This window comes from Macrobrachium rosenbergii, chromosome 4 (genome assembly GCF_040412425.1).
Source record: "Macrobrachium rosenbergii isolate ZJJX-2024 chromosome 4, ASM4041242v1, whole genome shotgun sequence".
NCBI lineage: Eukaryota > Metazoa > Arthropoda > Malacostraca > Decapoda > Palaemonidae > Macrobrachium > Macrobrachium rosenbergii.
The window spans coordinates 80,993,493-81,011,757 of record NC_089744.1 but is presented as its reverse complement, the minus strand read 5'-3'; the positions used below and the strand labels follow the sequence as shown (position 1 = coordinate 81,011,757).

The 18,265-nt window shown below is 35.8% G+C and overlaps 1 protein-coding gene across 17 annotated transcripts in view; it reads left to right on the top strand.

Annotated features, from left to right (window-relative positions):
* Dlg5 (Discs large 5) overlaps positions 1–18,265 on the top strand; it is a 670,182-nt gene that overhangs the window by 641,291 nt on the left and 10,626 nt on the right. For 16 of the 17 annotated variants that reach the window (XM_067100141.1, XM_067100133.1, XM_067100126.1 and 13 more), the window contains 8 exons: positions 534–807; positions 1,930–3,749; positions 7,925–8,137; positions 9,111–9,243; positions 11,662–11,797; positions 12,493–12,802; positions 15,653–16,008; positions 16,527–16,749. In XM_067100141.1, coding sequence (XP_066956242.1) covers positions 534–807; positions 1,930–3,749; positions 7,925–8,137; positions 9,111–9,243; positions 11,662–11,797; positions 12,493–12,802; positions 15,653–16,008; positions 16,527–16,749 — 3,465 coding nt within the window. Of the gene's footprint in view, positions 1–533; positions 808–1,929; positions 3,750–7,924; positions 8,138–9,110; positions 9,244–9,970; positions 10,009–11,661; positions 11,798–12,492; positions 12,803–15,652; positions 16,009–16,526; positions 16,750–18,265 lie in introns of all 17 variants that reach the window. The other variant, XR_010852350.1, reaches the window with a different exon arrangement.

The following is an 18,265-nucleotide window of genomic DNA, read 5'->3' as shown; positions in this document are numbered from 1 at the left end:
CTGTGCTTCCTTGATGCTGCATATATCGAAAAGTAAACCAACCATCTCTTAACATTAAACAGGAGGTATTCCTCAAGCTAACAAGCATCAGAAAAATGCCTATACCAGCAGACCAGGTGATATATCATTACTGATGTGGACCATCACAGTTAACTACTTGGCCCACATGAGCAGCAGTCATTGTAAAGTAGTCATCTTAGCTGCCGACCCCATCACCTTCTTGCTCACCACCACTGCATAAGTTTCTTAATGTGTCCTTACTTTAATTTTAAGTACACGAATGTAGGAGTATTGTTGACATCTTTCCCACAAGAAAGTGATGTATTACGAAAGAGAGAGAAAGTTTACTCTAAATTGAATTCCACTAATGTAGCCTTTGTATTTTGTGAGACATGTAAAAGGGAGGGTCTTCTTCCCCAGTTGTCATTATTATATACCTTGTGTGTAATTTAACCTTTATTGTATTTTTTTTTACTTTTATTTATGAAAAAATATGCAATTATGTTAACTTTAAAATTTTCCTCCTTTGTCAGGTTACATGACCAAATAGTTAGGCTAAATGGTTTAGAGTGCCAGGGAATGGAGCGTGCAAGTGTCTATGAAGCAGTGATGGGTGGAGGGGGATGGATACAAATGACAGTCAGGAGAAGACGTAGCGGTGGACGACTAGCAACAGCACACCTCCATTGTCCACATACTGCTCACCATGGTCTAACTTTGCGTACTGGAGTTTATATTGCAAATATCCTTCCGGGAAGTCCAGCAGCTAGAGAAGGGAACTTAGCAGTTGGAGACAGAGTGCTTAATGTAAGAGTAAATGTTTTGTTGTCTCTTGATGTAAAATTAAGAAATTTTTTTTTTTTTTTTTACATAACTTTCCAAAATGTTTAGAGATTGTAATGCCCAGTGACTTTTTTTATTAAGGTCAGTTGAGTCACTTTATGAGGTAGGCACTGAAGTATTTTTAACTTGGCTTAAAGATATGATTATTGCAGTTTCCTAATAGTATTAGCCTTATCTCTTATCTTATTTTTATTGTTAGAATACTTTATATTGTCCCCATATATTTACAGTTTTGATATAGAAAAATTAAAAATTGAAAATATCTGCAATTGAATTGTCTAGTGTGAGAGGTAAGAGACCCATTTTCTGTTGCAACCTGTCCCAGAGTTGTTTTTGGTTACCAGCAGACTATTAACTCAAACCTTTATAGATTTAATGTATTCGTTGGCCCCTGAAAGTAATGCTTTTGCCTTTAGGCATGTATGGACTAAATAAAAGTCCTAGATAATTTTTCTAAGCAATACTGCAGTGTGCATAATCTAAATACATGACTAATTTGCCATGTTAGCTAGGCACCATCTGCCTATAGAGATACGACCACTTGAGAGATGAAGGTCCCTCTTTCCTCTCTTCATTTTTACCGTATAGTCAGAGTAATTGCCATTTTTTTTTTTTTTACCATAACTTGATTATCAAAAATTATTTCTATGCTATTAATGACCAGTGACTCTTTCTCTCTCTCTCTGAGGATTACTGTTTGTTTGAAAAAATGGTAGGGTAAAACAAATAAAAAATGAAAATTTTTTTATTTGATGATTATTCTATGACAGTCAGAACCAAGTTTGTTGCAGTAACATTCGACCAATACAGTAAAAGCAGAGTATGGAAAGAATTTCAAAACTGCAATCGATTGAATTATTATGCAATAAAGTTTGCAGCTTTTGCTGTATAGATTTTGTGTTGTGTTATGATTTTTTTTTTACTCTACACGGAAGATTGGTTATTGCATAAGTGAACATTTCATGTACTAAAGGTATAGAAGGATAGTAGTTCGGCAAAAAATTATTTGTTTTTGTTTGAACTATGTTTAATGAAGTTGAAAATCCTATCAGATGAGTTTGACAAAAGATTATATTTTCATTTCAGATTAATGGGAAACCAGTAGATAACATAGGCAGCTGTGAAGAAGCTCAATGTTTATTAGATGCAGCTGGAGAAGTGGTGCAGCTTACAACTCTCAAGTCTCATGGGTCATCATCTCTTTCCGCACCTCTTAGTTCTTCATCCAGTGGCCATAATATTACTGAAGATGATAAGTCTACTTCATCTTCAAGACCTTACTCCTCGCCTACATCTCCATCTAAAGACTCTGGTGTTTGTTCAGGCCGGTCTGGCAGTAGAGAATTAGCCAACAAAAAATTAATGATAGGTTCAGGAGGAGGATGCCACAGTGAAGAAGGAACAGGTGGTAAAAGATATGGGAGTAGTGAAAAAGTGGTTTACAACGTAAACAAGGCAACAGGAGAAAATCGCTCAAAGCCCCTTGATCTCTTTATGAATATGGTGAGGCCAAACAGGCACAGTAAGGAAAGGGGGGATTGTCACAGTGAAACTAGAGATAAAGAAGACAAAAAGAAGTTAGATCATGAGGCAGAAAGAGCTATAGCTGATTTAGATATTGTTAATAATTCGTACCATCATAAGAGTGGGAGTAACGGAGGTACCAGTACAACAAAGAGAACTAAAAAGCGAGATAAAGATAAATCAGGAGGTACCTGGCCTAAATATAGAGGTGGTGGGCTTAGTTCTTATGATGCCAACTCTGGAACAACTTTGTATACGCAGCGCAGAAGTAGACCCCCACTGTCTGTCTTTTTACCATCTCCAAATCCTTTATCATATCCTCACGAGGAAAAGCCGTATGACCCTTACATACATGAAAAACACCTTGGTTCTAGATCAAGTTCTAGTCCTCATAGTACCCCAACTAGCCCTCGCAACCAGCAGTTACCATTATATAAAAGCCTTGATGTTGGTCCTAAGTCATCATCATACAGTAGCACAGGACAGGTTTATTCCAGTCAACAGTCATCTAGTGGTATGTATCCTAGTCAAGAAGTTTATTCTAGTACAGGACCTCGTAATCCATCCTTGGACCGAAAGAGCGAGGAATCTGAAAGAGAACGAGGAGATCGTTTAAGTTCTCTCACACCCTCTGATACTTCCTTAGATTTTTCTGTAAGATCAGGAAATGTTGGCAAGGAAGAATTGGAATATTATTCTAAAAAAAATATTTTAAAGTATACTCAAAGTGATAGTGAGAGTAACATGAGCCCTGTAGACCCTAATCCTCCTCAGTCACTCAGTTTACCACCGGGTTATGGAACACGTCCCTCTCTTCATCATGGAGGAGAGCGTATTCCTTCCCATTCCCGAATCCCTCACCCACATGCTGGGCTTTATTCTCCTCCTAATCCAGTAAGATCTCCTCCTTCCTTTGCACCGTATACGCCAGTATCGCATATATCTTTAACTCACACACACGCTTACCCACATAGCAATATGGGCTCTTCTTCATTGGCAGTTTCTCCAAGATATTCTTCACCTCCTACAATTTCACAGGGTCATTTTTTACAGTCATCTAGGAGTGGAGACAGCATCTTGTCTTCACCTGGATTAGAAAGAGATTTGAGGGAAAGAGCTTATTATGAAAACAGGCAAGCATCATCCCCAACTCCTGTAGGAATGATGGGCACATTAGGCAGTGGTGGTTTTTACCATTCTCCTTCCCCATCTTTAGAAGTACCTGGTCACCATAAACCACGCGCATTACAACACCTCCATCCCTACCGTCCGCCATCAGATGAGCCCTCTCCTTTGCCAATTCATTCAGGGCCTCCTTCGTACCATGATTATCAACGTTCCATGGGTACCATGCCACGCAAGAAAGAAAATGAACGTATCAGGTAAGATGTAGAATTGATTGGAATTAAGTGCTTAGACTGATAAAATTAGATTGTGTTTTTTCACTTTCTATTGTATTCTTTAAATGTTTTAGTGAATCAGCATAAAAATTTTACCTAATTTAATATATTGTTTTCAACAATAACTCATAATATATGTTAAAGAGGAGTAGATCAGTGAAAATATATAAAGTAAAGCAACTAATTTAAATGAAGTAAATTAAGTGCATACTAATTAAGTATATACTATATGTACTCTAGAAAAAGGATAGCCAAGTGAAAAATTAGAGAAGTGAGGTTAATTATTTTAATGATGGAAACTGAAAACATCATAAAATGTTCATAATAATGTAAATAATAGGCATGATCTAGAGAAGCCACAACCGATGCAGGTACACCTGAACTGTGGACCAGGTCATAGTTTTAAATGATTTTAACATGTGCAAAACTGTTGCTGATGCATACATTGCGTATGGCTTATAAGTTTATTAAAGACATTATAAGAGATACAGAGTGAAAAAAGTACAAGGAGAGAAAATGAGAAACAATGAAAATGCACTGGAGGTGGATATATATATGTACACAGTTCTTGTACCATCCATCATTTTGTCTATTTATATTACTCATTGCAGTCTGAAGTTGCTAACAGCAGTATATGTAAATGTATGCTATGTGAATTTTTGTCACTTAAATATGCATGAACAAATATTAAACTATAAGTATTTTCTGGATCGGGTCCCGTGTCACCCGGTGAAATAGTCCATTCAGCACTTATTTCTAGGTAATTCCGTTGCTAGATACCAGAGAAAGCTAAATGAAATGCTGGAGTTACTACCCCAGGGCGAGCTCCACTAGATGGAGTCGTGTATGGAAAAGGGTGAACTACAAAACACGGAACCTTATCCTATAGAGATTCCCAATGTCAAAAGTCCCAACGAGAGAGGTGCCGATACAAGCCCATGCACTACTCGCGGACTGTATACAAGGCAACACTAGCCGCATTCCATTTTAGCACGTTTTTTCGCTTCACACGTAATTTCGTTGTGATCCTTATTTTGTGCTCTATTTTGGTTTTTTTTATGGCATCCTCGCAAGGTTCTTCTTCAGTTACTTGAGTACCAGTGTTTTGTTGTTTTTTGGCGATTGAGGCTTCTTATTTTCCTTTAGTTTAATAATTAAAGGAATTTATAACGCCCGTGTCGATCTCCTCTCACGCTCATCTCTTGACCTCTCTTGGTCTTGGATCGGCATTTTTGTTTTGTGTTTTTATTTGTATCCCTTTATTTGGGATGTTTTACCAGTAATGATCCCTAACTTTAGTGGGTTTGATTAATTTTTGTTTGTTCTGTACCCATTTACTACGAGAAGTGCTGTTTAGCGTTTAGGCTACTTAGCTACCCCCGGCCCATTCGCTTTTATCATGGCTTCATTACGAGTGATTTTTATTACGGAAGTGATGTTTAGCGTTTAGGCTACGAGCTACCCACTTGGGCCCATTCGCCTTTATCATGGCTTCATTACGGGAGTGATGTTTAGCGTTTAGGCCTACGAGCTACCCCCTCGGCCCATTCGCTATCGTGGCTTCATTACGAGAAATGTTGTTGAGCGTTTAGGCTACGAGCTTCCCCCTCGAGCCCATTCGCTTATTATCATGGCCTTATTATGCTTTATTTTTGTCACTCACTTCTCTTAGCCTTTGGGGATCTTATTTTCATTGGTACTGTTATGGTTTTTACTTTGTTTTCATGATTTTGTTTATTTTGTGAATTTTGTGTTCCCTTCCCCTGGTCAAGTGCTGTCTTGTTGTTTAGGCTACGTGGTTCCCCTCGGCCTATTCGCTTTTATTTTGGCTTTATTTTGTCTTGTTTTAGACTCACTTTTCTAAGTGTATGGGAACATGATTTTCATTGTTACATTTAATTTTTTGACCTTGTCGGGTGAGGTGGATATTTTTGGCCCAATGAAGTACATGGTACTTAGTCGGTCACGTTCCGCAGTTCCATATCAACGCTTTGGAGGGCGGTGACAGTCTTCCTGTTCTTGGAAACTTCTTCCCCAGAGGTTTCCTTTTTTTTGGTTCTGAACAAAACAGCAATAGTGCGCCATGTGAAACAAGTGGTTTTGGACTCGAATTGCTGTTCAGGTTATGGTTCATTCTTCTCCATAACCAACAGACGCAGGTGCTTCTGTCTACCACCCTTCGTAGGGGTCCAAAAGGTCACTGCTTTTTCCCTATCCAGGGCCTCCCCTGGTGTCGGAATAGTCCTTGGCGGGAGCGTCATTCAGGTAGTCTTGTGACCTTTTCCTGGGCCTGGAAGTAGGTCAGTTTGCAGCAATTCAGCCACAAACTATCAAGCTGTCCCGTCTGGTATAAACTCAGCCTCGCGCCAGCCCACTCAAACTCTGATGTCCTGGCTTTGTGGTCTTTGTGAATCTTACAGTTTAGGAGGAAACTGATATTGGTCCTGTTATTTCTGTTTTCCTGAAATCAGTTAAGGGATCCTACTCTACTGCAGTATGGTTCTGCAGTTAAGTAACTAGCACTCTTCACATAGTTTTCGAAGCTACAGTACTGATGCGGCCGCATTGGCCTCGAGGAAAGTGTTTTGTTGGAACCAGACTCACAGGCCCTTAACTTTCATCCCTAAGGTCTGTGTTCGTCTAAGAACAGTACTCCGTCCACATTCGGTTTCCTGGTCTTTGAGTAATGTATCGGAGTTAGCTTCGGTAACCAACAATCATCTTGTTCTTATCTTTCCTTGTTAAGGAAGTCCCAAAAATTTTTAATCAGCTTAGCTTCTAGTGTTAGTTTTCCTGTACTGTCTGCCCTGTCTGGCGGAACCAATCAGTTTAGTTTGTCTGGTGAAACCAATCAGTTTGGTTTCCCCTCATCAGGGGGGTAGTGTTGTGAATTCCTCACCCTAACTTTCTCTCTACAATTGAAGGTCCTCATTTTCGGTGGTCACCTTGGAAAGTACTCCCCTTTACAAGGTCTGTTTCTGTGTCCAGTTTTCTTCTTGCAGGCTTTTTAGACAGGACCTCGCAATTTTGTCAGGTCCTCTCCTTTAAAAAAAGGGGGCACTGTCATTGGGTCCGCTATTAGGCAGGAAGTATTTTCTTAATACAGGCCTATTCAGGTGCTGTTCTAAGCTCATGATCTTAGACGGTGACCACTTACATTATTTTCATTACATGAACTTAGAGGACCTTACTTATGTTCAGGGTAGAATTCTCCCAGTTTTCAACGTTTCTATTTAAGTCTTTAATAGCATAAGAATGATGTTTATTTCTCTGTTACTATTTCACGGGTGACACGGGACCCGATCCAGAAAAAGGATTTTGACAAAGGAAAATCTATTTCTGGAGAGGGGCCCGATAGTCACCCGTGACCCACCCCTGTTTTTCATTCTCTCCCCTCCCTTGTTAAACTTCATTCTAGTGAGGTGGGTGCTAACATGGAATGCGGCTAGTGTTGCCTTGTATACAGTCCGCGAGTAGTGCATGGGCTTGTATCGGCACCTCTCTCGTTGGGACTTTTGACATTGGGAATCTCTATAGGATAAGGTTCCGTGTTTTTGTAGTTCACCCTTTTCCATACACGACTCCATCTAGTGGAGCTCGCCCTGGGGGTAGTAACTCCAGCATTTCATTTAGCTTTCTCTGGTATCTAGCAACGGAATTACCTAGAAATAAGTGCTGAATGGACTATTTCACCGGGTGACACGGGCCCCTCTCCAGAAATAGATTTTTCCTTTGTCAAAATCCTTTATTTAAGATCCAGTTTACTACAACTTAGGGACTTTCACCTAAGGAGAATTATAACTGATAAGTGTATCTGCTCCAGTCAGGTTTCATACCTGGGCATTTGGTTTAGGCACTGTGATAAACAGCAAACTGTGACAATTTGATTATTTATTTATTTACACAGACATGCACTGATTGTTGTTATATAAACATTCAATCCTTGATAGATAATTTTCTTTTCATATTGCTTTTGTGATTTTTAGTTATCTATAATTCTTTTATTATTTATTAAGGACCTTTTAATAGAAGTTTACTGATGAAATCCCTTCTAGAGAGATCATTATGTAATTATCTCTTCGAAAGTTTTGTACAGTAATATAAATGGATAAGTGTGATGGTACTAAATGTGTAAATAGTTTTATTAACCATTTCAGAATACCAAGTAATACAAGTGTGGCCAGTAAGAGTAGTTGTGGTAAAGGAGGGAACATTGAAAGATCTTCTGAAAGGGGATCGCCCACTTCCCCCAACTATGGTAGTGATATTCTAGGCACTGGCAGTGGAGCTGGCCGAGGACCGCAACATGTTACTCAAATTACACACTCTGTACACAGCCCCCATTACCAGGAATACTCATGGCAAAGAAAGTAAGTTATATGTCTGTACTGAATTTGATTTTTGCTCATCTCTTCCATTCTCTTACTACATTTGACTGAAATTATTAAAAAAGCTGCTCATCTCTTCCATTCTCATACTGCATTTGACTGAAATGATTAAAAAGCTTTGAGTCAGTTGAATGGCACTGCAAGTTAATTCATGAGATATGTAGAGGATATACTTTTAATGCTTGCAGGGTATTTTGAATGTTTTAAATCATAAATAACCTCACACAATGTACACATTACAGGAGGTAGCAAACCTGTAAATCTTTCTGTCTTGAATATTGTTGGGACAGTTCAAAACTAGCTATTTATTAGCTTTAAACAGCTATTACAAGAAACAGTAGCACATCAGGACTGGTCTTGACCAAGTAGCAAAATTTACCTGGTTTATTAACCACTCTCACTCACTGGTAACTGTTGGCTGGCATCATTTAAAGTAATGTTTCCTCTGGGTGCTATACTATTTGATCAAAATCTAGATCTTTATACAGTATTAATGATTGCCATTTTTTGCCATATTATTCAAGCCTTCTTAGTGAGCAATAGAAATCAAAAAATTGATAGGGAGTCTGACAGTGTTATAGCCAGTGTAGACATAGTAGGATAAAATTTATTAAATGAATCGGAAGATGTACCGTGGGCACATTCTAACCATTGTAAGGTGTTATTTTTTGTGATTGTTATCAGTGCACTTTATTGCCTAAAAGTAAGGCTTTGATTAATGGTGTTGATTTGATCAAGATAGGATTAGCCAAACTTGAGGCATGGTTTGTTTTTCCATATCAATCATGTAACACTGAAATTGGATTTAATTGATCTATTTTATTTTTAAGGGTAAGATTTCCAGTAGTAATAACCTTTTCTTTGCTGTATCAGTGTTGTTAGGCCTTTCAAAGATTGTTGTATCTTAAAGAGAATCCAGAATTAGTCAAGCCTAATGTCTGTTTTTCCATTTTAGTCGCCCACAGCCTGGAGATGTGAGAAATATATACATTGAAAAGTCCTCAGAACCATTAGGCATTCAGATTAGATGTCTGGAAGTGGGAGGTGTATATGTTTCATCAGTAACTGTCAATTCCCTGGCATCACAGGTAAGACAAGAAATACTGTTGGACTTGTAAGATTCCATTTGTAACCACAGTTTAGGGTTTCTAAATTCTATATGATAAAATTACAAAAATTTTATCATATAGAATTTAGAATCCCTCAGATTACCTGTTGATCTGGTCGGTTTCTGTAAGTGGCAGAGCTTGACAAGTCACATAGACTATAGTATAACCTACACTAAATGATTCAAGATTTACAATAGTCTACAATAATGCCATGTAATTTGTAGCCTGAACAGACCTATACTTTACACTTATTCATTTTAAGAGATTGAGCTACAAAATTAATCACTTCTAAAAGGATAGCCTAGCAGAAACCATTGTAATGACATAGGTGTTAGCACATCAATACGAATGCCCCAAAATTAAAATAAGAGGCATATTTTGTTGATACAAACATTATTTTGTTCAAGAGTACAGTATCCTTTCTAAATTTTAGAGTCTTTACAGCTTTCCTTCTCATATTTCAGGATCATTAGTGTTCACACTTAGGCATAAAGTTTGATTAGTTCATCATCAAGAAGTCTTAATATATTGAGTGTATTTAGACAGAAATTGTACATAAGTATTCATTCTTCTGCATATAGTTTATAGCCTGAGCTTTGTTCAAAATTTGCATTTATTTTGAAGAAATTATTATTCATGCAATCAGCAATGTAGTAAACAAAGATCAAATGCCATTATATTTGATTATTTATTATATTTTAACAAGCTGCCAAGAAAGACTCCCTCATTTGATACAAGCATAGAGTATGTAACTTTATTAATCTTGCATGGTTAATGGTTTTGTGTTGTGTAGTTTCTGTCCAGAGTATTTTGAACAGCAGTATGTTCTAGATGTTGAAGATTTAGGGGAATGATAGATGTGATATCTTTGTGCAGATGGAAGAAGATTAAATCATATCTAATGTATCTGCAGTGGAACTGTTTATAGTGTTCTGTGTATATTTTGAACCCAGAAAGGTTTAACACAAAGTGTGCATGTTACTCTGTCTTCTGATTACAGACATTTGTCCTCATCTAATTATTGTATCAAGCAGTTTTTCCTTCTTTTGGTGCACACACACATCAAATGTCATTTGGTATTACATTCTCCATGACTTCAGAGTATTAATTTTAGTTGTAATTCATAAACTCATTTTACAAAAAAAATTTATTTTCACATATACTTTACTCCCCTTTGGTTATATTTGATGCCCTCAATTTATTTTTCAGATTTAGTCAGTAAAGTTAGCGGGAAATGAATGATAATGCTGACTTAATTGAAGGAAATTATAGGATGATACTGTATTTGGTGATAGTGTTGTAATTCAGTTTATTTTCAGTAATACTAAATTGAATTGTTGAGGTCTGCTGTGTATTTTGTATTGCATTTGAATTGGAAATTATCTTTAAATTTGGTATATTTTATTCTTCTTGACAGATTTTACTTAATGCCCTTCATTTAAGTATTGTATTGTATTGTATTGTATTAATTATCATTTTACTGGCATTAAATGCTGTTAAGACACTGAAAAGATTAAATTTATTTGTCCACAAGTATCTCTTTATCTCTTGCTGTAATTGAAGCCATCACATATTTTGTTGATGATGGTGAGCTTTAATAAAAGACAACCAGTTTACATGAAATTTCAAAAGAATGGGGAGAAGGTGATATGAAAGTAGTTATTCAAAGATATTGTATTTTTTATGAAAGGTGTAATTTATCTGTTTTTTCCTCTTGATTTATGAACAGTATAGTTCATTACTGTGTGATTTGTATACCTGTATGGCTTAAATGAAAAGAATGAAATATCTGTGCTTTCTCCTCATACTGAAGACAAAAAGGTTAACAAAAGTATCCTACTTCTGAGAACCTTATAATATTAATCCAGCCTTTACAATGCATGGTTTTATTTTTCAGTACAGTATTTCATAAATTATTTTAGAAAGTATATTTACATTTCAAGCACCACATACATCCACTTTAGATAACTCATAATAGATTAGGTAAACCCTATAATGAATATTTAATTTTTCATATTGTTATCTTTTATTTTTACCATGTTTTTGCCTTCAGTTTTTACAAAAAACTATTCTTAATCTTATTACAGTTTTTACTGATTATGATTGAACTGTTATTTAATGTTTAAAATTTCAGCACAGTAAATGTATGAGCACTGAGTTTTCCCCATGTATTCTTGCTTGTGACCTTGTCATAGGAACTTGGCAAATGTTTTCCAGTTTTCTTGTATGCAGTTTAGGCTGTGTTGTCTTGTGATGTTTTGCATGAAACCTTACAGTGATTCTTATACAGGTGGAGAATATTTTAATTATTTCATTAACTTGACAAGTGGTTATTTTTGAACAGAAAATGTTCTGTTCCCAATACAAGAGTACTGATTAGCATGTTTTATTTTAAAGGTTGGTCTTTGTGTTGGCGATCAATTGCTGGAGGTATGTGGCATTAACATGAGATCTGCAACTAAACAGTCAGCCTCCACAGTACTTTCTCAGTGTGGCACATCTGTCACCATGTTGGTCCAGTATAATCCAGATAGTAAGTGCATGCGTTTTGGTATTCGTAGAATGCTTCTGTTATTGTTATGTCTCATTTTAATCATCATCAAGTACTAGTTGTTCTATTCATAGAATGAAATTTAATAAATTATATTTTTTTAGAATTCAGATTAAAATGATCACTAAAATGAGGACTTATGCAAAAATGCTTAGGATATAAGTTGTTTTAAATGTTAAATGCATAAAATGTAGTGTATTTAAACAAGAAGATAAGCATTATGTACTGTACAGGCAGTTCCCAGTTATCGGGCATCCAGTTTTACGGCGCTTGTCTAGCAACAAAAATCTGCAATTTTCAGCGATTTCCGCTTATCAGTGCCGATACATACCTAACAGAGGTGCTGATCTCTGGTTATCGGTGCCGATAAGCGCCGATTTTCGGTTATCGGCAATTTTCACTTATTGTCACAAAGTTGGAATGGAACCCCCTGCTGATAACCGTGGACTGCCTGTATTCAGATTTCAAAGTGTTGAGAGAAGTTAATTTTCCTCCATTGAGGTCATTCATGTACTTGCCTCATACACAAATACAGTTGTGAATGAGGCAGTTAAACTCGTAATTCTTTACAGCAGAAAACATGAATAAGTTTTGATTTTTCATTTCTTAGTATTGTACTTATTAGTGCTGTATTACTTACTTTAGAGAAAAATATATTGTTTATTTTTCATCTTCAGAGTATCACGAGGCAGAAGGTTGGGAAGGTAGCAGTAGTGGTAGTAGTGTTGGTGGATCTCGGTCCGGAACTCCAACTCCTCGTAACTCTCCAAAGGCCTCCTCACACGATGCCTCGCATCCTGTAGATGATGACGATGATGATGACTTGCCTCCTTCAACAACATCAACACTAAGAGGACCATTAGACATGCGTGATACTTTGGAGCATTCTCATGACCATTCCCTTCCACCGTCAGCAAGATCTACTCTAACTCGCCCTGAAATTGCTCATGTTATGAATTCATTAAAAAGACAAGAAACTTTTTCTAGGTAAGAAAAATTAATTTATTTAAAAAGGAAATCATAAATATTTTTTGTGTAGTTTAGAAGAATTAGTACTGTTGCATGTTTCCTTATAATAATCTTCCAGTAAGGCTATAACTAACATTTTTTAACAACAAAAAACAGTTCAGAAGAAATAGGTCAGATATAAATAATTTTATGTAACTTTGCATTATTTGTAAGCTGTAAACTGACTGGGTGGGGGAATGTAACACAACAGTTTGGCTGCACCCTTTCCTTGAAAAGTGGCCTGGGGTATGCTTGTATCTCTCTCTCAGGGCTACATCTATGCAGACTTAGGACACTTGATCAGTAATCCTCTGATTATATTAACTCAGCTGTCAACCTTAACAAGTTTATTTTTGGGTAGCCCACACAGTTTCTTGTATTCTGATATGAAGAAGTAAGATAGCATCTCTGCTATTTTCCTCTTGAAGGGAGAGCGTCACATATTGTCCTGCCTTTTATCCAAAAGGAAGGAGAGATATTTTAACTTCATATTGCTAATTCTAATTTAGCTTTGCATTAACCCTTAAACGCCTACTGGACGTATCATACGTCGACTAAAATTGTCTGTTGGGTGCCAAGTGGGCGCACCGCATCGACTACAAAAATTTCAACCTTCGGTCAACTTTGACTCGACCGAAATGGTTGAAAAACGCAATTGTAAGCTAAAACTCTTACATTCTAGTAATATTCAATCATGTACCTTCATTTTGCAACAAATTGGAAGTCTCTAGCACAATATTTCGATTTATGGTGAATTTTTTAAAAAACTTTTCCTTACACCACTGTAACTCGGCGAAAAATTCAGAAATTCTTTCGTCATTTTGTCGTAATTTTTGCACTGTTTTATATTAGTCGTTACATAAAGTTTTATATATGAAAATGTGTGTAATTTCATGTAAAATACAGCAAAATACAACCCATGGTTGTAGCTTTTATCAGTTTGGAAATATTTTCATATAAACCACGATAACTGCCAAAATTTCAGCCTTCGGTCAACTTTGACTCGACCGAAATGGTAAAAAAACGCAATTGTAAGCTAAAACTCTTACATTCTAGTAATATTCAATCATTTACCTTCATTTTGCAACAAATTGGAAGACTCTAGCACAATATTTCGATTTATGGTGAATTTTTGAAAAAAACTTTTTCCTTACGTCCGCGCCAGAAATTCTTTCGTCACGTTGTCGTAATGTTTGCACGGTTTTATATTAGTCGTTACATAACATTTTATATATGGAAATGTGCGCAATTTCATGTAGAATACAACAGAAAATAACTCATGGTTGTAGCTTTTATCAGTTTTGAAATACTTTCATATAAATCACGATAACTGCCAAAATTTCAACCTTCGGTCAACTTTAACTCGACCGAAATGGTCAAAAACGCAATTATAAGCTAAAACTCTTACATTCTAGTAATATTCAATCATGTACCTTCATTTTGCAACAAACTGGAAGTCTCTAGCACAATGTTTCGATTTATGGTGAATTCTGAAAAAAAAACTTTTTCCTTATGTCTGCGTATGGTAACTCGGCCAACATCTCAGAAATTCTTTCAATCACGTTGTCGTAATGTTTGCATCGTTTACATTAGTCGTTACATAAACTTTTATATGTGAAAATGTGCGCAATTTCATGTAGAATACAACAGAAGATAGCTCATGGTTGTAGCTTTTATCAGTTTTGAAATATTTTCACATAAATCACGATAACTGCCAAAATTTCAACCTTCGGTCAACTTTAACTCGACCGAAATGGTCTAAAAACGCAATTGTATGCTAAAACTCTTACATTCTAGTAATATTCAATCATTTACCTTCATTTTGCAATAAATTGGAAGTCTCTAGCACAATATTTCAATTTATGGTGAATTTAAAAAAAAATTTTCCTAACTCGGCGAACATCTCAGAAATTCTTTCGTCATGTTGTCGTAATGTTTGCACTTACATAAACTTTTATATATATGAAAATGTGTGCACAATACAATACAACAGAAAATAACTCATGGTTGTAGATTTTATCAGTTTTGAAATATTTTCATATAAATCACGATAAATAGAAAAAATTCGACTTTCGGTCAACTTTAACTCGACCGAAATGGTCGAAAACTGCAATTGTAAGCTAAAACACTTACAGTCTAGTAACATTCAATCAATTAGCTTCATTTTTCAACAAACAGGAAGTCACTAGCACAATATTTCGATTTATGGTGAATTTTTGAAAAAACATTTTTTACGTCCATGCGTTCTGAATTCATGCATCATTTTGTGATAATATTTTCTCTGTGTTGCTTTGATCATTTTACAATTTGTTATATACCAAAATCATCGAAATTTAGTGTACAATACAAAGAAAAAAAAATAACATGTTAGCTTTAACCGTTTTGCTCACAGCACGATTTGTATAAAATTATATATGAAAAATTTTTTTTGCGCTGTCACATATTTCAATATTTATATATGATAATGATATTTTTTTCATTTCTGATGGTTCCATACTAAACTTCAGGCAATGACAAAAAAATGAGTCAAAATGAACTCTTAATCTTAAAAACTAAGCGTGCTGTGATTTTCTGAAAAAACTTTTTCCGCTTCGCGCTAACTCCCGAACGCTGCCGGCATACAGGAGACGTTTTTGTAAATAGAGGCTCAGCGTTTAAGGGTTAATGAGGAATGCTCAAGACTATTGATCTGTTATAGTTGTCAGTAATTTAGTGACTTATTTTATAACTGTAATGACAAGAGTTGCTTTGATATCATATGTTAGCAATTATAGATTTATTATACCATTATGTAATGAGAAAGCTTAACATTAAGACATTTTTTTCCAGGCGAAGTGAGAGTGCTGTTGGCAGTGGTGGTAGTGTAGGAGGTGTGAATAGCTCAAGTGGTGCTGGTGGGGCAAGTGGCAGCATTGGAAATACTAGTGATGATGCAAGGCTAGTGTACTTGGAGCTTAACAAGTCTCATAATTTGGGCATCCAAATGGTTGGTGGCAATGCTCTAGGTATTTTTGTCCATTCCGTTCCTGCTGACTCTCCTGCTGCTAAAGCTGGTTTACGACCTGGAGATCAAATATTGGAATACAACAAAGTCGATCTTCGCCATGCTACTGCAGAACAGGCTGCTTTAGAGCTTGCCAAACCAGCAGATAATGTTACAATGCTTGTTCGCTATGATTACCAAAGTAAGTTTAAAAGTTATCAGTCTTATGAGTTAATTAATTTCTTTCTTCAGTTCAAAGCATGAATTTCTACAAAGCAGTTGAAAAATTACCATATTGGGAGCAACACAAGTGAAAATTATTAAGTTGACCTTGAGTATCAGTTAGTATTGCTCAATTTCATACCTCTAATATTCTTGCTTTCTCCAGCCATTGCATTGATAGTTTTGCAGTTTGAATCATGGGGATTTCATTGAGAATTTTTTTATATTGAATTTACCACATCTAACTATTTTTGCTCAACCTTGTTAATGTGATTTTCAGAACATTTATTTGACTATTTGTTATGTTATAACACAGTTGCATACAGTGTTTCATATAGTCTTTTATATGATAGTTGGGTTTGTATGAAACTACTGGATTTGTGCTTTAGACAGTAGTATTCAGTTTTATATACAGTACTTTACTTCTTTTGCCATGCAGTGAATTATTATTGAATTATGGAAGCAGGAAATTTGATAGAAATTTTTTCCTCTTAACAGGATATGAAGAAATTCAAGATAAACCTGGTGATAGTTTTTACATTCGTGCATTGTTTGATCGACTTGGTGATGGTGGAGATTCAACAGAGCTTCGATTTCGCAAGGATGACATTTTGTATGTAGATGATACAATGTTCAACCATGTTCGAGGCCTCTGGCATGCTTGGATTGTTGATGAGGATGGTCACAAGAGACAGAGGGGCACAGTTCCTAGTAAAGACAAGTAAGCCACAATTGTTCCCTTTGTGTCAAAGTAAGCCAGTGTTTGATGATTTTTAGGATAATACTTGAGATGCAGAAGTTTTATATAGAACAGAAAGATCATTCTAAAGATTTAATGTGAAATGAGAGCTAATAAAATCTCTAAAAATAGTAAGTCTCTCATAAGTTGTAAGTGGATGTAAGAAAAGTAAATTTACTAAATCAAAGATTAAGTGGAAACAAGAAGGAATTTTGATATTGGAGAGGGTTTGACAAAGTATTACAGAATTAAGTTGGTATATAGTGAGAAAGTAATTAAGTACAAGGGCCTAGAGTTACAAGTGTTTATTATCTGAGTGTCTCAGTAGTTGATCATTAGTAATTGCCTACTTAGCCAAATGTGGCTTGCCCAAAAGTTTTCTTGTAAATAAAGCCATCAATATCATTGACATTTTTGTGTCAAACTTTTCACCTTATGGAGTCATATACAGTAGCTCACTGAGATAATGGATTAAAGCATCCAAGCCTACACCACTATAAAAGAAACTCCGATATATCATTGTATATACATGTGAATGTGTGTTTTTGCTATAAAGTACAGGTATATTTATACCCTGTACCCCTGAAACTGCTGTAAAATGCTTGTAACTGGTTATTTTAACAGTTCACTGCCTAATTTAATAGTTCAAACAAAAATATACCTTAAATTATCATACTAAAACCATTTTATATCATATCAAACAAAAATACACCCCAAACCATCATCCCAAAATACCCAAGTCATCCTAAAACTGTTACTGTACTCTTAAGTATATACACCCCTAAAGTGCTTATAACAATTTGTAATTTTAAAATATTAATATTAATGTAAATGCAGGAAAATATCTATAAAATGTTAATACAAATTAAATAAATCTTTAATACAAATTAAATAAATGTCTTACGGAAGTGTGACAACTAATCAAGTTAGTCATTTTTTCTCATAGTATTAAAGTCAGTCCGATTTCTTTTTTGCTAATAAGTATACTGTATTTATATAAACAAACAGTACCCTTAAAGTAAGACAAAATTATTATTAACCTGTTAAGCGTCACCGACAGCATATCTTGGTCAGCCACATCTCATATCAGGCAGCCTTCAACGGCATAACACATCCCACCTCTTTCAAGGATGGTGCATTGTTGAATTTGGTCCGAAATGCTCTTCCCTCTTATACAAATTGTAGGAACGTCAGATGGTAACACTATGAGCTAAATTAGCAGGAAATGGCGAATTCTTTTGCAAGGGAAAGACAGTCTGACAAGAGGACAACGATGTCCACCTTCTGCTACGCTTCTGGCATTCGTTGATAAACATCTGATTTCTTTTTGTTTGATCCCATTTATCCCCCAGTAATGAGTGGTCTAAAGCAAAAGAAAAATCTTTTGCCAGAAGAGATATTATCACTGCTCATTGCAGAGAATGATGATGACTGCATTAAAAGGAAGTACAGTAATGACACCTTTTCCAAAATCAGCACAAAAATTACTTTCTCTCTC